Genomic DNA, 24,853 nt, shown 5'->3' with positions numbered 1-24,853 from the left:
AATGACAGATATCTTGACAGAGGGAGCCATTATGGGGTTAGGGAGAAATCTGGTGCTAGAAAAATTCTCAGGAATCTACAAGAATGACTTCTGTTAAGACTCCTAACAATAGTGGAGAGGGTATCCGAATGGACCTTCCCCTTTAATCAAACAGTGACTACTCTAATTGTCATCATAGAACCTACATCCAGTACCTGATGGAAGCAGATGCAGTGACCAACAGCCAGTCACTAGGCTGAGAGATCCTGGAGTTCAGTTAAAGAGAGGGAGGAGGGATCATATGAACAAGGGAGGTCAAGAGCATGATGGGGAAAACCACAGAGACAGCTGACCCAAGCTCGTGGGAGCTCACAGACTTTGGACTGACAGCTGGGGAGCCTGCCGAATGTGGGTTCTGAATGTGGGTGACAGTTATGTGACTTGACTTTGTTGGGGGATTGACTCACAGTGGGACCAGGATCAATTCCAGGTGTATAAACTGGCTTTTTGGAGCCCAATCCCTATGGTGGGATACCTTGCTCAGACTTGATAGGGGGAGGGGGGCTTGGTCCTGCTTCAACTTGGTACACCAGACTTTGTTGACTCCCCAAGGAAGGCCTTACCCAGTGTGAAGAGAAGATGGGAGATGGGAAGGGGAGTGAGCAGGAGAAGGGGAGGGAGCAGGAACTGGGGTTAATATGTAAAATGAAAAAAAATTAATAAAAAAGAGTAGACATCTCATGAAATAAGAAACTGAAAGGCAGTTTTAGCACACACAATAAATGAGTAAGAATCATGCCTTGTATATACAGATCAAACATATTATCTGAATTAAATGCAATATTACCTGTAGTCCACTGGACAGTCTTTTAATCTGTCTTCTCAGTTCTTCATTTTCTTGATCAATCCCATCTTTCTCTCTAAGGATTTTATTATAAGCTTTTTGCTTTTTTTGCAGTTGATTATTTAAATCATTTAAGTCATCAGCTAGAGAATTTTCTTTGTTTTTACTTGTTTTAAGAGCTTCTTTCAATTTTAAAAGATTTTCATTTAAATCTTCAATTTGTGACTATTAAGAGATAAAGGTGTTATTCACAAATCTTCGAGTATTAATGAGAAAGCAAGAGGAAACTGAAGTTATACTATTAATAAACATTAGAAATGTAATTCCAATATAAATTTTTAAATATAGCACAGAAGGGAAAACTAGAAACTGCAGATAATTTCCCCTTCATGTCAAATAAAACAACTTACTACCAAAAAAAAAAAAAAAAAAAAAAAAAAAATTCAAGCATCAAGCAATCATTTTCAACAAGTAGCCAAGACAAAACTTATTTTTTAAAAAATATTTCGTTATCGGTAAAATAATAAAAACCCAGTGCCTTCCAAATATACAGCAATGCTTTAAAGATCCTAAAACGTAAGATTAGCATAACATACACCTCTGACTTCAAGCACTTTGTGATGAGAAGACATGGGTTCAGCCTGAGAACAGCCATGACTACAAACAGGAGTTCTTAGGTGCCCTGAGCAAAGACAGCGGTAGAAACGTTATTATTGGCTCTGTAATGGCTTATTCAACTAAGTAAGTGGGTTTGTTTCTTTGTTTTGTTGGATTTTTTGTTCTGGAACTCTCTCTGTGGACCAGGCTGGCCTCGAACTCACAGAGATCCCCTTGTTTATGTGGGCCACCACTACCTGGCATGAGTGTTTTATTGAATAAATTATTAGTAATATTAATTAGTATTATTATAATGTGTTTAAAAGAAAAATATATCTTGGAGAAAGATTTAAAAAAATGAAACATTCAGAAACAGCATTTCATATGAATAGAAAAATATTACAACTATTCCAGTAAAGGACTCTTCTTTTAATACATTTATTTAGTAATAGACTTTTTTTAACTATTAACTATGACCACAAGATTGAAAAGTATAAGCTATTTTTAAAAATTTTGAAAAATCTACTTCCCGAAGTATTTATTGGCAGTAAAAGGCATATATGAAAAAAATGAAAAGTAAATAAAACTAAAAGAAATATTAGATTTTTCATTTTGTCACAATATATATGAAATTTTCTGTAAAGAAAATTTTCAGGGAAAAAAGAGATATTGAGAATTTTTATGAAATATATATTTAGGAAAAAGTTTAAATCACTAAGCATAATGACCAGATAAGAAAACAATGAAGTATGTTGTTAAAATTAATTTGGCAGAAAAAAGGAAGAAAAAAAAATTTATTTGGAAGAAAAGGCTTCAGAGCCAGGCAGCTCTACAGAGAAAATGTCTTATACTGTGCCATACTGGTTGGGGAATGGCAGTTATGGAAGAAGTTATATACACCTGGTGTATTTGTGAGATCTGATATCATCCCAACAAAGCAGCCTTAAAAGAGTTCTGAGGGCTGGAAGTTTAGCTCAGTCATGGAGTGTTTGCCTATGTTGGATCTGATTCCTGGGAATACTTAAGGTATACTAAAAATGCTTTAAATTTTCTAAGTAAAATGCTTATGAGATGATTTCTATTAGTAAGCATAACTCATAGTGGCCTGTCTTTCAGAATCCTCAAGATGATAGTCAACATATGAGTAACATAAATATACGTACTGTTTAAAACTGTGTGCATTATTTGTCTAATTAGAGAACAATTAAAAAGCATTCTCTGAACTGATCACACATCTGGCCACATTAACCCCATGTTGATGCTCACCTTTAGCTCTCTGGTATGTCGATCAATAACTTGTTGGACATTGAGATTTGCCTCTCTTTGAGAAGTTACCGCAATAATACGTTCTTCAGCCGCTGCTGTCATTTCTGCCCGGAGTTCCAACAGAGCTCGACTAAGTGCCTAAAAATTACAATACACAAGCATTTTTATTTAACATTGTATATGAGCAAAATAAAATACAAAATAGGCAGCACTACTTTCTATTACTTTTCTATTAGATGCAAAATGCTAAGTGGTTTTAAGTATGGCACTGTAGCCCATGCCTATGATCGCATCAGCACCAAGGTGGCTAAGACAGATGATAATGGCGAGCTTGAGGACAGCTTGTATCTAGTGAGTTCTAGGCCAGCCTGGTGAGAGTAAGACATATCTCAACAAAGAAATGAAAGTGTTTAACAAAAAGAATTTAATTAAATATAATTCACAATGAATTTCCTTTGTAATTTTACTCAATTTTTCACAAATAGTTCAAAACCCTGACAGTTATTTTCAGAACTAAGCATTATACCAAGCAATTCATATTATAAAACAAAGCATGTTATGTTTGAAAATTCCCAAGGTTATATATTAGCAATGAGTCCTTCACTTAGAAAAATACTCACTTTGTGCATCCATTCATGTGAAATTTACTGAATGTAGGCAGATGAGTAATGTTATAGGACATCATTTAAAATATTTGCCATGAAATCCATGAACTAAGGTGGGAAAATGTAGCATCTTCTAAACCATTTACCAAGTATCAGATAAAAAAAAAAAAAAAAAAAAAAAAAAAAAAAACAGCAAAACTACTACCTGGGATTAAATCTGCCCTCAACACCATTGTGGCCACCTTCTTAAACCCTTCTTCCCCTTACCACTGTATCACTCCGAAATCCCCCTAAATTGTTCAAAACTGTTTCAGCTACATGGAAATCCAATGGGAAATGAGAAAATAATGAAATTAAGATTTCCTTCCTTACAGATGCTCAACAAATCACCATACATTAAAAAAAAAAAAAAAAAAAAAAAACACAAAAACAAAAAACGGTTCTTCATCTGCATTTTAAAATAGCACTCCCACTGCAGAGCCCTGCCGGGAAAGAACTGTCCTTTACAACGGGTGTCAGACAGAGCTGGCCTGTCCTGGGCAGATGCCAGGCCTTCTCTAGGCCGTCTTTTCTCTTGAGTGGCCGTCTGCCACTCACCTTTTGCTGCTTCTCTTTCAGGGCCAGTTGGCTCTTTAGCCTGTCCACCAGATTCCTCATTGTGGTCGTCGGAGCTCTTGAGTTGGCTTCTTTCTGAGCCTGGAGCTCAGACTTCAAACTCTGAGACTCCTTCTGTGCGTGGACGAGAGCATGCCTTAAGTCCTCCACTTCTGCCTTTACTTTCTTTACCTCCCCTGAATGGTTTTCCTGGAGCCTGAGAGAGACAAGCACATGTATTTGCCAGACTGGGCATTTTATTTTGATTTAAAGAAAAACAAAAAACAAAAAACAAAGCAACTTATAAAGGTATAAGTCCAATGACTACAAGTACTTTATATAGTAAAAGACTACATGCAAGGTTTTTCAGAAATTACATTTTTTTTTTTGTATTCAGGAATTAGATGCAAAAGTCTAAGTAATTTCAGTACAACATGGTGGTTTATGCCTATGATCTCTGCACCGAGGCAGCTGAAACAGAAGACTATGACAAACTTGAGGGTAGCTTACACTATCCGGTGAGTTCGAGGCCAGACTGGGTTAGACTGAGACATGTCTCAACAGAGAAATGAAAGAAGATCATAAAAAATGCAACTTTATAATCTAGTACATGGCATGAGATTAATTAATATACAAAAAAAAATCCTCCTGTATATTCAATAGAATGAGACAAACCGAGACAAAGGCAACACAAAATATATTATTTTCCAGAGAAAAACTTTCAAGTGGCTACTACTCATATATTCACAAACGTGGTAGCTTTGAGAGGTATCTTGGGTCTAAGAGTAAACAGTCAAAGTTCTAACAGGCCATCAGAAAAGGAACAGAATCCTAGTGGGCCAACATTCTCACTTTCATCAGATAAACTGAGGTCCAGTTCTATGATTAGAAACGGAACAACCTTATGCCAATTTTAGGTTTAAAGGTCTATTTCTAAAAACTGGCTCATTAATGATTACAATAGTTTTTGTTGTTGTTTGTCTTTTGAGTCAGGTTTTCTCCATGTAACAGCCCTAGCTAATTATCCTGGAACTCACTCTGTAGACCAGGCTGGCCTTGAACTCACAGAGATCCACCTACCCCTGCTTCCCGAGTGCTGGGATTAAAGGCATGTGCAACCACTGCACAGCTAAATTACAATATTTAATATACAGAATGTTATGGACACTAACATTGTAGTTTTTTTGTAGTTTTCTTTAACAAACATTTCTTGAGCCTCTGTTTTATCACATACCCTTAGGCATTTAAACAAAAGCAGCTTACATGTGAATTTATCACTTTCAGGTTACTTTTGAACATGGTATGATAGGGACTTCATCTACCCACTCTGAAGAAGACAAGGTAAACACTGCCGTTTTCACTTACAGAGGATGAAGTGCTCAGTGGGAGTGATTACAAATAAGATTCTAGAGAAGAAAAGTCGGCTTTTGAGTAAGGCCGACTATTTACAAACTGCTTTTTCCCACATCAGTCTCGTTACTGAGTTTTCCTGGGGCCTTATTCCTAATGGGAAGCAATGGATCGCAGGCGGACAGAATGGGACGATAGATACCATGGTCTTTTGACAGTGTTCACACAGGCTTCTTCAGGGCTTAATTACCATTTGCTCTGCTATAAATGATTTCTAAGATTTACCGTAACTTGATACTTTCAAATTCTCTGACTTTTAACTCAGTGATTTCTTTTTGTCTTTCCAAATCTCTGGATACTTTCTTCAGTGTGGTCAGAAGTGAGGCCAGAGAGTCATCTTGTTCTGCCACTGCCTGCTCCATCTCGGCCAGACGAATGAAATGCTTGTTGGTAGGCACTGGGACAGGAGACTGTTTTATTAAGTCCTACGAAATATGAATGAATTAGTAGTAGAGAATAGCTGTAATCTGAGACCATGACTTTAAGAGGAAAAGAAGGGTAGGGGAAGAAAGGACGTAGGCTGTATTCTGTATACCAAAATTTAGCCAGTATGGAAGTACAGAGGGAGGGCTGTGATGATGAAGTGATGAGGGGAGCCTTGAGGAGCCGCATGTTATCTTACGGGTTAAGAGAAGGGCCACTTTTCACACATAAAGGACAGAATGACCAAAAGGGGGCAAGTAGGTTAATCCAAAAGTTGAACAATAAATACAAATACATTTATGGATGGAATCTGAAAACAGAGAGTGGACTCATAACAGAGGCTTTGAATTCGTGGTAAAGGGATATAAATATGATTCTACAAGCAGTGACAATTACTGAGGACTAGATTTGAGTTTAAGAAAAATGATCATGTTTTTATGATCAGAGATGTTGTCATGAGATTATTTTGTCAGCACTCAGGTGGGCTATGTTCTACTGTGAGATATGAAGAGGTAAATTTTAAATTAAGCTATCTCAAATCTCAATGGAGAATAGAGCAAAGTTCTCAGAACCTTACCTGGGCTGTCTGCTTGAATTTATTGAGTGAGCTATCAGCCTGTAGTTCTAGTTTGTGATGAAGAGCCTGGAGGTCTTCCTCATGCTTCTTAACAATTTCTCTTTGCTCCTGTTCATAAGAAGTGGGAGCTGTACTATAAATTACAACTGAAGTAGATTCATATTCTAAAATATTTCAGTTATTCTTTAATCTTCTAAAGCCTCCAAGTAAAAAAGATACAATCTCTTCATGCATATGTATGTATATTAGGTCATTATTACATGTCTGCTAGCATGTGCTCATGTTGACTACCCAAGTCTTACATTACAATTTATTCTTAACATTAAAATAACAGGCATCCACCAGCCTTAATTTGTTTCTGGAAACATTTTAAAATACTAAGTCTCTCTCCTACTGTTCTAGAAAATTAGGTCTCCACAGATCACCCCTCTGGCAACATGATTTACCTTCTTGTTTCAATTTTTAGTCATGAATGCACCTGATAGTTCCTTAAACCATCCAGCTTCATTTAGTGTAACAGTAATCTTGTTTACCTCAGCCCATAGGAGGGAGATACATGTATACAAACTGTCAGTTCTACTAACACATCTGTAACCCAATCATGTGAAAACAACAATTCCTAAATAGAATCATCTGAAAGCAAAAACAAACTACCACTTTAAGAGAAAAACAAAACAAAACAAACAAACAAACAAAAAAAAAAAACAGAACGACAAAATACCTCTCTGGCCTTTTCCAGAAGATGCTGGTATTTCTTTAGTACTTCTTCCTTTTGATTTAACCTGGCCTGCATGTTAGCAATGGTTTGATGGGCGATTTTCATTGTGTGGTGAGATTTGGGTTCCAGCTCTTTTCTGTCTAGCTCAGCTAGAAGTTTCTCTCGATCCGCTGTGGCAGGCAATCGAAGCCTCAGTTCATTGATTACTTTGTCTCTTGACAGGACGTTTTGCTCTGCCGACCGCAATGCAGATTCTTTTTCTTTTAGTTTCTATAGCAAAGTCACAATAAATTATTACCATACAGCTTGCCCTTTAAAATGCTTCACATGAATTTTAGTTAGAATTACAAGCAAGCAAGCAGTTTCACTTTATTCTTCACATACCTGTAATAGTCACTCATCAATGAAATTCTATTTATTACATTTTTATGTGACAGTATATTTATTCACATGTATATTTTAATTTGCTTATAAGATATCACTTGTTAGAAACTGTTAGGTTCAACACAAAGTATAATTAATTAACTGTACCTATACCTTGCGATTGAGAACTAGAAATGAGTGACAGTACTAGGACAAGGAAAATGCAATGAAGCCACTGGTTTGATGTGAGAAACGACAGGGCAATAGCAAACTAATGCAGAGGAGTTACTCGAGCACAAGGCTGGGGTTTCCCTCAACATGCAAGTGAATCACTTCTGTTGGCCACACCAAAGCAGAGAAGAGCTTTTAATCTTCAGTAAGATCATAGCAGATATTGTAAAACTATTAAGTTAGTAATAACTTCCCATAAACCAAAAATGTTAAGTTCTTTCCTAAACTGATTATATAGGCAGGATTTTACACAATAAAATTTTCTTAAGTGCACTTACTAATGTTTGGATATAAACTAAAATTTAAATAATAATCAGTTCATATTATTTTATAAATGATTTAATGAGATGATTTGATACCTATTAATCAAATTCTGTACCTAGATTAAATAACTTATTTTGCTACAACTTTACCTACTCAGAAATAAAATGAACAAAGAAACTACTTAAAGGGTATATAACATAAACTAGAAAATAAGTAAAAAATAATAATGAAAACAGCAGTTAAGGGAAGGTAATTCAGAAAATTTTTATTTACCCTTGATGCTTACTTTTATGTTTAGTGTTCCCAAAAGCAAAATACAGTAAACAAATGAATGGTAAGTTCAAATTAACTGTATGGACTATTCATTATCAGCTATTAGAAATAGTATATAAGAATAGAAAAAGAGAGGAACTAGGAACAAATCTACCATTTTATACTTTACTGCCATTTGAACATATTATTTAGAAAATTCCATAAACATACCCAATAATATACCAATCAAAATACAAATCCTTCCAATTACCTCTTCTAGTGACTTGCAAGTGGCTTGTGTTTTAAGAATTGTTCGAATATTCTCCTTAATTTTTTGTAGAGCAATTTCAAGTTGGTTTGGAAGAGGCAAGCTGGGGTCTGGCATTGATCCTGTAGCCTCTTCAAACTATTGAAAAATAACATGCTTTAAAAACAGCAGTGTAGTACTGAGAAAACAATATTATATCTTTTAAATGCATGAAAAAAATCATGAGCCAAAATTCACTTCTCTTTAAATAAAGAAACTCCTGACAATTCACCCAAAGCATACACCTTACAGTTAAAAATATACCTAATTCTGGAAGTAGCAAACACAATTAGTGAGTTTTTTATACCTTTTGCGCTGCACTGAGTATTTCATTTTGCTGACGGTCAAAAATGTCTAGTTGGCGTTCTAGCTCAACTTCTCTTTGATCCCAAGCCATTTGTCTTTCTTCGTGAAACTAAAAAAGACATTTATGTTAGGCACATGCACAGTAATACTGAACATATAACAGGCATCTACACATTTCCTTATTTAACCCTCAGCTTTTACTGTTACTACTATCACTCTTATTACATGGGAAGATATACAAACTTAGGAGGTCAAGCCAATTTGCCTAAGACCACAGAGGCAGGCAGGTGTGAAGTCAGAATTTCACCCTAGTCATGAATCTACTCATCCATCCATCCATTCCAAACCCGTCTAATAACATGTTTTTTTTCAAGCACTATTTGGGGCAATGCAAGCATAACAATAAACAAAACCTAGTCTCTGTCCCCAAGGAGCTTACATCCCAGGAAGTAAGGAACAGGCAATAACAATTACGTAAGACACTAGGGGATGGCCAACACTATTTAGAAAAATGAAAGCAGGATTCCCCATGTAGGGACTTGCTGACACAATAGACCATTCAATACCAAGGAGCCTTTGCAGTTGCATAGGCATGAAAAGGTATGCGAGTGAAGATCATCAGGAGTGAAATCGTGAGCATGAATAGCTACGATACAGAAGGAAGACCTAAGCACAGGGAACAATCTCCATGGCAAGTGTGTGTTTTCTGAGTGGCATCTGGCTCTCAAGCACATGCTTTTCCTACCCCATGCTGCGTTCTACATCAACAATGACAACAAGCAGAAACTTGCCTGAAGTCAAATAACTTATCAAAATAAAAATTCACTTAGTACGTTTGCTGACATATTGTTTTTTAAGTTTAAGACTTATGTTACACATGAGTCAACTGGAGTTTAAGAAGCAAGAAACAGGCTATTTTGTTTCTTAATATGATGGGAGCTACATTTCATCATAATAATACAATTAAAGGGTAATGACCTGATGTTTATAGCCTTAACACAAGAACAGGAGTAAACAGAAAAGGAAACCTTGTTCTGCTGAACAATTTCTTCCTCGAGACTGCTGATTGTTTGCTCATATTCAGAGATGATATTATTCAAGTACTTGATTTCTTCTTTACCCTTCACTAGTTCTCGATTTAGCTTAAGTTCCTGAAGGCGGAGTTCTTCTATTTTCACATGCCAGTTGATTACCTAAATGACATATACACATAAATGCTATATCATGGTTTTACTGAAATTGGCCCCTAGCCAAGATATATGGCAAAGTTATTTAGAATTCCCAAAGATTATTCTAAAATCTGTACAATATTAAAATAAGTCTTCAAATTATTATTTTATTTATTAATTTTTTTTGGTTTTTTGAGACAGGGTTTCTCTGTGGCTTTGGAAGCTGTCCTGGAACTAGCTCTTGAAGATCAGGCCTGGCCTCAAACTCAGAGATCCGCCTGCCTCTGCTTCCTGAGTGCTGGAATAAGGCGTGAGCCACCACTGCCTGCTTCAAATTATTTACAAATACACAGACATCAGTAACATTTCCTTTCAGCTTTTCATGCTGTGTCACTTGTTTATTATTGATACATCGGTACTGCTCTGAAAAATAGAATTCTTTCCCTTGTCTACAACGATGTAGATACTGGTGGCACAATCATGTTCCTGTGTTGTGTACAGTTTCACACTCATGCCCACAGGAGCGGTGCTGTGCATGCTCAGTCAGCAACAAAATGAAGACAAAACCACGTGAAACACGGGACAAGGATTAGATGGGATGAGGTGGTGGGGGTGAGGAAGAGGAGGGTACAATAAAGTGGGAAGATAAGTGTGACCAGAATCTATTGTGGTATGCACATAAAACCGTCAAAGAATAACATTTTGAGAAATCTGTCCAGTAAATAAAAATTAAAAAAAAAAAAAAAAAGAAAATCTAAGTCTAGCATAGAGAAAAGGATTTAACGTCAAGATATTAGGTACTGTTTAATTCTTCCCAAATGATGGTAATAATGAATCTTTAAAAAATAAATGTAAACATCTATGAAAACCCTAAGTATATACAAGGAAGATTGACAAATAAAAACACACACACACAAAAAAAAAACAAATAATTCAAAGAGAAAATATTTGTGCAGAATAGAAATCAACTGATGACTATTAAGTCATTTAAATTATTGTACTTAATATTTATTTGACCTTTCCTGCTATTCTGTGCTATTACACACAAAAAAACGTATTTTTTGCTGAAGATTCTTACTTAGGAAAAGTCCAAATTCCCGATTTATTAAATCTAAGCTAATTACAACTAGTATTTTAAATGCACATTGAACATTTCTCACACAGCTATGTGTGAAGAACGATATTACTACGTAGCACAGGAATGATGAGTTTCAGATCAAGTTTTACCTTTTGGGCCCCCCTAGCGTCCTTTAAGGTGCTTATCAACTCTTCTAAGCCTTTTAATTTTAATTCCATCTCCAGTGTTTTGTTTTCCATATTTCTGTGCTCTTGTTGAGAGTTTTTCATTTCTTGCATAATCTTAAGTTTGTCGTTTTGCAGCTGAATCATTGTTTTGGAGAACTTTTCCTGCTGGGCCAAGGGTAAGGCGCCACTGAACTGTCTTCGCAGAGCCTGAATAGTTTGGCGTAGGTGCTTTGCTCTGTTTCGGCCTTCCAGGCGGGCATAGTACAGAGTCTGCTCTTTTTCGTCCAGTTTCTGCTCTAGGCGCAAACTGTAGGCCTCCATCTTCTGCAGTTTAGATGTAACTGACTCCAACTTACCAAGAGCAGTGGCCTCACTAATTTGAAGAGAGACAACATGTTGGTGCAGCTTGGCAATTAGTGCCTTTTCATCAGATTGTGCCTAACAGTAAAAAAAATACACATTTATTTATTAAGTTCAGGTTTTTCAATAAATACATCATGGGTTCAAACTCAAAGTTTACTAAAGAAAAATTTAAAACACTGTTGCAAAGGAGTTTTTTTTTTTTAAACAAACAATTTTTCTTTAACATAATAGCCACCAACTATATATCCAGAATGATACATTCTTAGAATTCGAATTAAATGATAGTTGGAATGGTAGTGTTTTGCTTTTTAGTTCACAGACAACGTTAACATTACAATTCTGGTTTTTAATTCTCTAAAAACAACATGGGATTATGTAAAAAGTTACAAGTATGTACAAGAGAAAATACAGTCAGTAAATATTCATAATTATCCCTCCTTACTGTGTTAAAGGCTCATTAGTTATTTCTCCTTAGTACATTAAATGTGACTGGCAGCTGCCAAATTAATCTGTATTTCAAATAAAAGAGGTTTTCGAGTGCCTGGTGGTGGTGGAGAACGCCTTTAATGCCAGCACTCGGGAGGTAGCGACAGGAAGATCTTTATGAGTTCAAAGCCAGCCTGGTCTACAATGCGAGTTCCAGGACAGCCAGGACAGTTGCACAGAGGAAACCCTGTCTCAAAAAAGCAAAAATAAATAAATGAGGAGGTTTTCTAACAGAAACAGGTTTCTATTGCTGCAACTACTTCTGCTTAGCCTTGCGTGCTTCCTTCAGTGTCTGGGGTGAGCTTAGCCAACAGCAGAGCAAAGGGAGAAGGCAGCCCAGTGCATACCTGGTAGTCCAGCAGCTGCTTTCTGAGGGACTCCACTTCCTTTTCCCTGGACTGTTGTTGCGAGTTCAAAAAATCGACTTGTCTTTTGGCAATATCAGAAATCTCTCTCAGTCTAGAGAGTGATAAAATACTTAAGGAACAACTCAGCAAACACCAAAAGCCCTAATTTTGAGACATCATTCTAGAAAAGCAATCGGTTTATAGCGTCTCTTCTTTGCATCAAGTTCGAAGAGTTCAAGGGTCTCTTCAACTATTTCATGAAACCTAATTCTGTAAGAGACCAGAAAGTGATCTATACTATAACAACATCCCCTACTCGGGAAGTCTGTCACTTGAAAGATATGCCATCTGTTAAGTCAAATTGAGAAGATGGCTTATGTCGTTTTCCAAATGCAGGTGGTCAGCAAACACTTGCTCCTAGTGTCCTAAGACACTTTTTATTATATTTAGGGAATGGTTGGTCAATCTAGCTAGGCTAACCTGTTGCTACTGCACATTTAAAACTCAATGTAAAATTCCCATTTTAACTTTCCCATTATGTGCTTCACACACAGAATTTTATACTAGAAAGTTATGTTACATATGGAAGGTGTAATTAGTTAATTTACCTTATGATTTCCATAGCGAAGCCCAATGAAAACGTGGGCTTAGTGCTCTAATAGAGAGTGAGTGCTCAGCAGACACAGTGCTCTAATAGAGAGTGAGTGCTCAGCAGGCACTTAGTGCTCCAATAGAGAGTGCTCAGTAGACACTTAGTGATTTAAAGGGGCTGGGCATATTTCCTATGGCCAAATAAAAAAACTTTGACCTCAGTGTCAGTAGGCAAGAGTTCCTGAATTAATGTCTAATGTCTTGCACAAAACCTACCACAGAGCTAGTTTCTAAGACATGAAAATTAAATCAAAATATGAATTAATTATATGTTTACATCAACCTTATAAAAAGGCAAAATTCCTTTCTTTTTTAAAGATAGTAAAACTAGGCAACGAATAAGATGTGGGCCCTATGGTTTTTGTTCCAGCTTTAATGTCTTCTACAGTTGCATCCCTACATTCGGGGGTAGGGGAGACATTGTCAATATTATATCACCTGGTTAAACACCAGCCCTGACATTAATCCTCTTATCAAAAACCAGTATAGATATAGCTACATACGTCCATAATTGATCTTTTAACAACAATCAAATGTTGGAAATGTTTGTGTGCACTTACTTAGACACTTCGACTCTGAGCTCCACTTCACTCTTCTCTAACTCTAGAATCCGCTGTCTGTCAGCATCACTCACTGCCTTGTTCACACTGTCAGCTAACTCATCCCTCAACATCTGCTCCACCTTCTGGGCATCCAGGTTGATTTTGGTAAGCTATGGAAAAGCAACAACAAAATATTCCTCAGGACACTTGAAACAAGCTTGTTTTACATGTCAGTCCCAGTTCCCTCACCCTCCTCTCCTCCCGCCCTCCCCCCCTCCAAACCCCATCCCATCTCCTTTCTGCTGCCCAGGGAGGGTGAGGCATTCCATGAGGAGTCTTCAAAGTCTGTCACATCATCTAGAGCAGGGCCCAGGCCCTCCCCCATGTGTCTAGGCTGAGAGAGTATCCCTCACGTGGAATGTTTTTGAAAGCAGAGATTTTTGTTTTTACTATTTTACCGCATACTATAGTCTTGCTCCTAAACAAGTTCTAGAGTGTAAAAGACAGTGAGTATTTTTAAACAAAGAGATGGGATTGGAAGACAATTTGCTTTTTAATAAACAACATCCTTCTGTTCATTAAAATTAATACCATGACACTGGCAAGAAAGAATTTGTTTATAGAAACAAATGGTTTAATCTAAAGCAATTCAGATTTTAAAACATTTGTCTGTATATCCATTACATGAAATACAAATGCTTTATGCATATGCTACCTCAGAGACAAAGTTCTTAATACTCCAATATCTACTATCACCAATTCTGTCTAGTTATATGATAAAAATTATATCAAACCTCAGTGAATTTGGTTTCCAATTCAAAATTACGTTCTTCCATGTGTTTTAATGAAGTCCTTACGTGTTCATACATTTTCTGACAGTGTTCAGCCCTCTGCCTTTCATTTAATTCCTTCATCTCCAACACAGTGATTTTTTTTGAAATAGAAACAATGTCACTATTTGTCATTGATTTCCTTGCCTTATCCATGTTTGATTCGTTTCCTGTATGTGATAATACATTACACAGAAGAGAATTCAGAAAAGGTATTAAAAAAAAAAGTAGCATAGTTCTATAGCAAGGAATGAACTTTTTGTATTAAGACATGTCTGCATTCTTCTCATTATTTATTCCTACATGTCTGATGCCTACCCATTTATCTTCCTAGAATAAACAAATGACAACAGAAACTCTATGTTGTCAGATAATCTTTTTATGTACTGTGAAAATGTGTCTCTGTTAAGGCACCTCCTGATTGGTTTAAGAAGAGCTGAATGGCCAACAGAAAGTCAGGAGAGGCTAGGTAGGACTTCCAGAGAGAGAGAGAGAGAAGGAATCTAAGGTGCCAGAGGTTTGCCAGCCAACACGGAGGAAGTCGGGTGTAAGGTACTGAGGAGAGGTAACAAGACACATGGCAGAACACAGATGAATATAAACAGATTCAGTTTTAAGAGCTAGTAGAACAAGCCTAAGCTAAGGCTAAGCTTCCATACTTAATCAGAAGTATCCATGTCAATATGTGGGAGCTGGCAGCCAAAAGGAAGTCCAACGTCAACTATGAGATTACTGAAACACCAATGTGAAGGTCAGTGCAGAGCAGAGCTGTCATTGGTTGGAGGGGTGTAACAAGTGGTGATCGAACCGCCTGTTATGGAAAGGATGTTAACTACATGGGGGCAATACAGGATAGATAGCAGTGCCACTTTGGACATGTAGGGTCAATGACTTGATTTTTAATGTTACCAAGCACCAAGTTCAAAAGTAAAGTCTGAAGTTATATGACTCATAGATTTTACAAGTATAATCTCAAACCAGGAGCATTATTTTGGACCTTATATACATGTAATATCAAACACTATCAAACTGTAATTTTTATACAATAATTTTATATATAATAATATGGCAAGTCAGATATAAATGAAGGTAATCTTTGTAGCATTCTAAATAATGGCAAAAACAAAACAAAACACCCCTAATACTTTGTAACACAAGTTCCAATTGGTCTTAATAAAAAAAGCCCAGAGTCAGATAATAGGGGATGAAAGCTGAAAGATCAGAGAAGCATCCGGCCACTACCTCTACAAAATCCTCCCACCGAAGAGACTGAGTTCCTGTCTCGATCTGCCTAAATTCCTATCTCCTTCAAGCCATCTCACTTCCTGTCTATCTGTACAGATCTCCTGAGTGCAATGTTTAGCTAGTGGCTAACTCTGCCATTTGATCATCAGGCAAGCTTTATTTGTTAGAGTATAAACAAGATACCATCAAAACACTTTACTCATAATCATTCAAATAATAGGATACTATATGAGTTTTTATAAGATAAATGATTAAGATGCAGAAATACTTTGAAAATTTATTAAATTGATATAGTATATAACAAAGTATTTATTATTTAAAGTATTAAAATATAAAACACACATAAGAAAAATGTGACAATATATTACTGCAAATGTAGGCAATAAAAATTCTCAAATTTTCTTTGATAATTTATGCTGATCTTTTCATTTACAGGTATCAAATTATAACATAAATTTTGCACTCAGGAAAACACATATTTCAAAATTATCACTTGGTTTTGTCGTTAAAATACTTCAAAATAACTAGTGTCTAACCACAAATTTATAATATATAATTTTACTAGGGAAAAAAAAAATCTCATGTGAGAACTATAAACCAAGCACCCAGGATATTAATCATCATCAGTATATTAAACTCCAGGATACAGTTCATCTTTTTAAATCAAGCTATACCAAATTATACAATAGAAAAGGAATTTTCAGTAAAAGAATCACTGTTAGACACTAATCACTTGAAATTATCTGAGTCTTAAGACTTACCTAATTTAGTTTCTTGTTCCCAGGCTTGTTCAATGGTATGGAGTTTTTCCTTTGTAATCTCTAGTTCTTTACTTATAACATCCATTTGTTCTTTTAAAGATGCATTTTCACACTTAATAAAATATAGACATTATAGATGAACTACATGGCAATGAGGATGACTTTATGTATTAATTCTTAAAAGTCACAACCTACTTTTTTAATTTAAAATTTTAAGCTTTATTATAAGAGGCAAATCAAAAATCACACACTGAAATTAACTAGATCCAAAAATATTTTCTTAGAAATTATAATTTCTCACATAACACACACAAATAATATTCAAACTCGTGTATATAATACATCTGGCTCTAGACTTCAAAGTATTAACCTTTGCCACTAAAGATACACCTGCTCATTTTAACTAATAAGGAATACTTTCACAAATTATTGCTCATTTGCCTCATTCATACAAGCACTAAAGTGCACATCCCTACACATCTGCAACAGGTGCTAGATGTCAACAGTAAAAAGCAATAAGCACAAATCCCACACTTCACAGGCTTCTCCATTTATGGTCCGTGTGAATGCAAGTGTGGTAGAATCTCCTGTGCTAACTTCTTTTTGCTGTGGTAAAATGGCCCATCATAAAAACAATTAGGGGTGAGCTTACTGAAGTCATGTAATTACAGGGTACCTTCTATCATTAAGGAGAATGCAAGGCAGGAAGTCACAACCTCCAGTCAAGAACACAAGTTAAGTGCATGCATCCTTGCTTGCTCATCTCAGCTTGATGTCTCTGCTCTTGCATAGGTAGAACCCACCTCACAGGTAGCGGTTACACCACAGTAAGCAGTATATGCCCATATTAATAAAGATAGTTAAAACAATTCCCCCACAGACATGCCCATAGGCCAGCTCACCGTTGATAATCCTTCACTGAGACTTACAGTCCCTAAATTCCAAAATCTACAGTGCTAGGCTTTTAATTTTGCTTATTGTTGCTGAGGTCTTCCTACACCCAATCTTTTCCCAATTCAGCCCCATTTTCCTTCTCCGAACCTTTAAACTCTTGTCTTGCTTTAAAGCAGTGTTCTTGACCTCCATAATGCTGCGACCCTTTAATACAGTTCCTCATGTTGTGGTGACTCCCAACCATAACATTATTTTTGTTGCTACTTTATAACTGCAGTTTTGCTACTGTTATGAATCATAACACAAGCGCCTGTGTTTTCCAACGGTCTTAGGCCATCCCTGTTAGGTGCCAGTTATGTGAGTGAAAGGATTTGGAAATTAACCTCTGTCCCACTACCCTCCTGTTCAGTCAGTCTTCCTTCCCCACAATGGACTCTTGTTAAAAATCATGTTTTCATACAATACATTTAGATCACAGTCTCCCCTCCCCCAGCTGTCGTTCTTAGTCTCTCAGAACCATCTGTAGCAGGGTGACTTTGAGTTCTGATATCCAGAAGCTATGGCAAGAATAAAATGATTATTTTATTCGCTAAATTTTGCAGGCAGCTTTGTTACACTGCAATTTGGGAGCATGGGCATTTAACAAGCATTTTGAGATGAATCCATTATACTATTTAAGTTAAAACACGGATATTAAATTACAAGGTATATGAACTTTTAAAGAAAATGTTATTTTCTTTATATATATATATATATATATATATATATATATAATTAAAAATAAAATGTACAGACACACACGTATTCTGTGGTGTACACATGTGAGTGCAGGTGCCTACCGAGGACAGAGGTAGCAGTAGCCCCTGGAGCTTGAGTTATAGGCAGCTGTGAGATACCTGACCATGAATGCTGGGATCTGCACTCAAGTTCTCAAGGGCACCTGAAACTCTAGCCTACGTATATCCACATCTCATATACATTTACTAATTTTGAGGAATGGTTAAAAAAAAGTTCTTTGGGAAAACAGAAGAATTAAACTAAACATTATTCATTGAAGGCAAACAATATCCTCAGCAAGTAAAAGTTGTTGCTATGCAAGCTTGACAATCTGTGTTCTATCCCAGAACCTACCATAAACTGACTAGAGCAAATTACTTGATATAAATACACATGCAAACTAACACCAAACACACATAGATACACACACACACACACACACACACACACACACACACACACACAAATAATAATAGTAATAGTAAATAAAATTTAGATAACTAGTTAGTATTGAAGATTGAAGATGGAGTTCAGAGATTCAGTTCTTGCCTGTGTTTGATTTTTAGCAATATGAAATAAGGAAAAAAACAGCTCACTGGTAGCTAACTGCAGATTTGTCATTGAGAGCTTTGTTAATACTAGAGAAATAGAACAAGGACATGGAGAATGGAAAAAGGAAATTATTACTACATCTACACAGGCAGAATTATCTTTAAATAGTAACATAAGCATCTTTGGTTTTCAGCAAAAGCAGTAAAAAGTAAATGGATCATGAATATTTCTAGACAGTATTAATACATAATGAAATGCAATATCTAATTTACTCAGTGTTTTCCCCTAAGCAAGTAAGAGCTTGTAAACTAACCAAATATTTCCTATTCCATGCTGTGGGAAGGGATCTTAAAGGAGATTAAGCCTAAAGACTTAACTTCTACTGAGAAGCCTGTAGACATATCAATTTCTGAGAAGCCTGAAGACATATACCTCAGTTTCTACTGAGAAGGCTGCAGACATATACCCCAATTTCTGAGAATGTCAAAAACTGGAAATTGCTTATTTAAAAACAAAACAAAACAAAAAAATGTAGAGAGCTAGGCTGTAAAGAGCACTGTCTGTAATTGTCAGTAACTCCAGCTCCAAAGGATCCAATAAGCTTCCTGGTCTCTGCAGGCATCGATATACATTCAAGAAAAACACCCATACACATAAAATTTTAAAACTCTCTTGAGCCAGGGAAACAGCTCTGTGGCTGTAACAGCTGTGCAGGGTGAGGACTAGACCTGGGATTCCAAACATCCGTGTAAAGGCCTGGCAAGCACGGCAGCACCTAACAGTCTCAGCACTCAGGAGGCAGAGACAGGAGCCCCAGGGCAAGCAGGCTAGGGAAACTAGCTAGAACTGGAAAACTTCAGGCCCCATTTTACTAAATAAAAAGTGAGAACTCCAACATCAAGCCAGTATTCCATTTACATGCAAACACATACACATACACCCCAACACACACACACACACACACACACACCACCACCACCAAGGAAATCAAAGGAAGGAGCAGGAGACAGAAGAATGAAAGATCTGGACTATGTACACGAATAGTCTAAAGGCGCTTATGACCTCCCACCACTCTAGTCTCTGTGTGATGTGTGTGAGTGTAGGCACACGTGTGATGACACATGTAGTGAACCAAGAACAATTTCTGGAAGTCTGTCACTGCCATTTCCTTTGCAACAGGCAAGACATTTTCTTATTGTTTCTGTCTCTGCGCTGTGTATTTCAGACTACCTGGACACCAGCTTCCCGGCAAGACAATTTTCATCTCTCTATCTCCCTCCTGGCTATAAGAGAGATGGTGTTATGGGTTCATAGAGGCTTTTTTTCCCTCCATAATGTTGCAGTTATCAACTTGACAGAATCTATAATCAGCTAGGGGGGATGGTCCCTGTGGGGGCTATCGGTATTGTATTAACTAATGTAGGAAAGCCCATCTTGACTGTGGACAGGATTACTTCCCTTACTGGGGGAGATGACTATATAAAATGGAGAAAGCAAGCTGAGACACAGGAAGCATTCATTCACCTGTGCCTTGACTGTAGACATGTGACCAATTGCCTCACACTCCTGCTATGCTGATTTTCCTCCCGTGATACTCTACCATGAACTGTGAGTCAGATAAACCCTTCTTTCTAAACTTGCTTTTGTTGGGTGATTTATTACACAAACAGAAAAGAAACTAAAATATATGCGTCCCACTGATCCAAATCACTTGCAGGTAAAGTGATTCTACATACAGAACCACCTCCTTCATCGCCACTCTAATTGTCAGTATTTCTAAACCATAAAAGAACGGGGATTTGGAGAGCTCATGTCTAGGAAATGTCATTAATAATGCATCCACAGTCAAATAAACCCATCATAAGACACCAAATCTAGGGCTCTGAGATCAGGGTAAGAAAAGAAAGGAATGGGTGCTGAAGAGCATTTCTCCCTTTAATTACACGTGTTCCACGAACAAAGTTTGGCTCAGCTAAATCATAAAAGATACATAAAAGGATGACCTAGATAAAGTTACCTTTGAAGTTATTTGCAATTATAAATAGATAGTAAGTTACATACAGGTATATGCATTCATATGCTGGACAAACCACAATTAGATTATACCTATTACCATATCTCCATTACAATTAAAAACATAGGAGCCAACTTTAATCACTTGATATCAGTAAAATTCCTATGGACCCCAGGGTACCTTCAGTGTACAGTGGGTAGTTAACAAGGTTCAAAGATCATCCACACTCACCTCTAGGTGTTCTAAGTTACTTGTTCTTTGAACAAGCATGTTATCTTTCTGTAATATGTCCCTGTACTTAGTAGTTAGTTCATTGTATTGTCTATTGGCTAGTTCTAGTTCAGACAAAGAAACACTATTATCTACAACTTTCTGGAGAGCTGCAATTTTGAAGGTAGCCATTTCCTGAAACAAAAGATACACAGAGTTAAATTTGTGCATTTTTCTTTTCTGGTAAAGCATCTTTTAAGAAAGATAATTTCGCTGAAAGCAGACGTATTTTAAAGCCATTTGAAAAACATATTTCTCATGTTATTCTTTCACATAGGAAATTATATTTGAAAAATTTTAATTATCAATTTAAATGAGTTCTTTTACAAACTGTCACAGTAAATGAAATACAATTAATTTCAGAAAGTATTAATAGACTGCAATCATTCAGAAGTCATCTTTGGATGCTTGCCTATTTTAAATTTTAGAAGATTAAAATCAATTAAACATTTGACACTGTGACAAAATCACCATGAACTAAGGGAACCGTACATCTTAGCTCTATTTATTTTCCTGAAGTCACACAAATTCGTGATGAGAAGGAAAGATCAAAGCACTCCTACTGTCTTTACGGGGGGAAATACACTTCAGGAGAACTTGGTACCCTGGCCAATGACAAAAATTTCTCTACTTTCAAAAGAATGTAGCAGCACTAATAATATGAGACAGACACGAAAACACATAGCAGGTAATCATCATAAATGCTAAAGTTAACTGGGAAAAATAGCAAAGGATCCTTTATTTATATCATGGTAAAAATCTTACCAGTTACCACTTAAAAATGTAGACATCAATTAAAAATGATGTAATTCCCCACCAAACAACATCTAAACAGATATGCTTTCTTTTGGAATAAAATAACATAGATGTATTCTGGCTAAAATTGTTTAAGTTGAGTCAAATCAAGGCCTCAGAGCTAAACTTGATAAAATCAAATCAATCAAAGCAAAACAGGTTGCTGCCTTCAGAAATTCGGACACATAACTGTCAAATCCAGTAAGTGCATTATTCATGATCAAAGCCTACAGCAACTAAAGAAGACTTAATATAGCATGCACAGTGGGAAAATTAGGGAAATAATATTATTAAAATTATATAAACAACAGCTTTCTACTGTAGAGATGTATGTTAAAAATATTTATGGAAAAAAATGTCTGCAATTTAAGTCTTCCTTCAAAAATGGATGGAGTAATACAGCAAATGTCAATAAGCATTAACCATAAATCCTGGGGATGGATGTGCATGAGTCTTACTGTCTTTAGACCCAAAAGGTTCCTGAGCCCCCCTCCACCCCCAAAGGGCAGAAATACCTTAAATCTTTGCAAACTTCCGATTTTTTCAGTAACTTCGGCTTCCATTGATATTAACTCATTCTTGTGCTTCCCATTTTCTTTTCTGAGCTGCCTCTCCATTTCCACTAAGGTGGTATACTGCCGTATGAGGGACTTTTCATTCACTTGCAAAACAGTGATTTTCCTGCTGGCTTCTGAAAGCATTTTCTTCATTTCATTTGAATCCATCTGAAGAGCACTGAGCAAATTCTGGACAAACAAACCACTGACGTTACCAAGTGACTCTAGCAGTCCTCATTTGTGCCTGGCAGAGTGACATTTAAAGTTGTGCTTACATTATACTCTTTTACTTTCACAGCATCCTGCTGGGCTTGATCCTCAAGTTTTCTCTTCTCCTCTTTTATTGTCTCAGATTCTGTTTTCCAAGTCTCCTTTTCACTATAACATCATGCAATAACCATTAAAAGGATAATAAAGTAAACAGAGTTTTTAACTTAACTTTAACTTAACAAAAGGGATGGATTTTGATTATATAAGCTTTAAGTTTTCTCAGAAAAAAAGACACTGTACCTAACATGTACCGTGAAAGAGTTAAATTTTAACTCAATTTTTTTTGAATAAATTAAAGGTAGTATCACAATTATATCAGGTTATTTCCGTTTTTATTTGCCCTATTTCTCTAAAATATTTGCAACTTAATACCCCAATTATCATCTAGACATGAAACACATAAGTCAAGTCTGCAATATTTTGTGTCAGTAAAAAAAGAAAACTCCAAGCTTTAAATTTTCATTTGAGAAGGATTCTTTGAAACATCATTTTAGCACTAAAATAGCATAAAAGCTACCTTTACAGAGCACCCAATGGATTAAGTTTTGTTTAAAACATATATTTGTATTTTATTATATATGCATATATACATATGTATATATAACTTCAATTGAGTAACTACACAATTAGAATATAGAATTTATAAAAATATTGTAAAGAGAAAAGGATTAGGAATATAAATATAATTAATATACTAAACAAATTCTGAAAAAAATCAAATCTCAAAATTCTGGCCCAACTCTCAAATATGAGCAATGGATATGCTCAAATATTTAGAATGCAAATATTGGAAATCACCGGCTTTGGAAAAAATGGGTTTTCCCTTTACCACTGGGTGTCAAATGCAGGAACCCTGTGCCCACTTCATTTTTGGGGTTGTTTATAAAGAGAGAAAGAGAACAAACACAGACACAAACTTGGGTAGTTAAGAAAGAATGTGTCTTGGAGGAGTTGGAAGAGGGGAAACAAAGTCAAAATACATTTTATGAGAAGAATTTTTAAATAAAAAAAATCTTTTAGATTTAAAAGAAGGTATGTAAAGGACTCAAGCAAAAGTAGGTTCAAGAGATCTACTGTACCTATTGGGATCCCAGGATATATATTATGCTTGAACATTTGTTGAATGGTAGATTATTATGTTCTCACCACAAGACAATGAGTGAGTAATGAGCCCATTACACAGGTTGACTTACACAAATAAAAACATTTTATACGCATAAACAAATAATAGATTTACTTATCGACTGAAAGAAATCCAATTAATAATTTCTACAGGTAGATAAGTCATTGTTGCCAATTGGAAAGACATACAACTGTTAATTTATGCTTGGCATACACCAATTTTAGTGGCATCATTACTTTTTTTTGCCATTAAATGGTTTTGATTAACACGTGACAATTTTGTGACGTGTCAAAATATGAATATCATGTTATTCTTCTTCAATCTCTGATGTATGAACTTCTAGGATTATTTTATAACAATAGTAGGTAACAAAAATCCATACAAATTGATTTATCCTCGAACTACCTATGGGTTTCCTGTCAATCAGCTGCTATCATAAATGTGTAAAATTACCTTTGATTATGAAGCATAGTTTCCATTAAGAAAATGATTGGATTAATGAGACGAGAGAGATAAGGGGAGGCATGTTAGTTCCATGTGAACATGTTTGTATAGTGATGACAATTATGAATACTGCTAACAACAGCAAATACCTATAGTGTACCAAACTGTTCTATGCACTAACTTGAACGTTTTCATGAAAAAATTCACTTAGATTGCATTACAACCCTACTGGGGTTTACAAAAAAAAAAAAAAAAAAAACTATCACAGAAATTCGTTAACCCTACCAATCCCAGACATGATGAGGGCTGAGATCACTAAACTAGTTCAGAAACACATTTAAACATGGTTTTGACAGCAATTACGTGAAGGGGATCAATACTTCCCTTTGTGACAGTCAGAACAGCACTATATCCAACTACATTTATAAAGTTTTCAAAACATAAATACCTTAGATATTCCTTATATAATAAACTTTGTTGATGACGAATTACTGCAAACTTTCTGTTATAATCTTCAAGAGACTCTTCTACATGCTTTAACTTCTTTTCTTTATTGTCTAGTTCCTGAAATTTGGTTTATAAATTAGAATTTAAATAGCAGTAGACTGTATTTTGAATCCAACGGTACAGATTCACATTCCAAAAAGATTACTAAAACTTCATGTTCTCAGCATTTTAATATGTAGTACAAAGAATGAGGGCAGTACACATAAAAAGTCCTACATAGCAAGCACAATTACCCTTTTCAAATACGGTAGCTTCGGCAAGCACACGGACTATCA

At 35.9% G+C, this 24,853-nt stretch overlaps 1 protein-coding gene across 1 annotated transcript in view; it reads right to left on the bottom strand.

The window, feature by feature from the left end:
- The window catches only part of Cep290 (centrosomal protein 290), a 74,221-nt gene that overhangs the window by 23,112 nt on the left and 26,256 nt on the right, over positions 1–24,853 (bottom strand). Inside the window, 18 exon segments of the mRNA XM_051206363.1 lie at positions 827–1,048; positions 2,687–2,824; positions 3,889–4,102; positions 5,521–5,720; positions 6,296–6,403; positions 7,017–7,283; positions 8,395–8,529; positions 8,738–8,845; positions 9,765–9,929; positions 11,133–11,588; positions 12,347–12,458; positions 13,558–13,709; positions 14,334–14,539; positions 16,376–16,487; positions 20,844–21,017; positions 22,193–22,423; positions 22,510–22,612; positions 24,520–24,635. Of these exon segments, the coding sequence (XP_051062320.1) occupies positions 827–1,048; positions 2,687–2,824; positions 3,889–4,102; positions 5,521–5,720; positions 6,296–6,403; positions 7,017–7,283; positions 8,395–8,529; positions 8,738–8,845; positions 9,765–9,929; positions 11,133–11,588; positions 12,347–12,458; positions 13,558–13,709; positions 14,334–14,539; positions 16,376–16,487; positions 20,844–21,017; positions 22,193–22,423; positions 22,510–22,612; positions 24,520–24,635 (3,219 nt within the window).

Source organism: Phodopus roborovskii, unplaced genomic scaffold (assembly GCF_943737965.1).
Source record: "Phodopus roborovskii unplaced genomic scaffold, PHOROB, whole genome shotgun sequence".
NCBI lineage: Eukaryota > Metazoa > Chordata > Mammalia > Rodentia > Cricetidae > Phodopus > Phodopus roborovskii.
The sequence above is the reverse complement of the archived record's forward strand: the minus strand, read 5'-3'. Positions and strand labels throughout refer to the sequence as shown.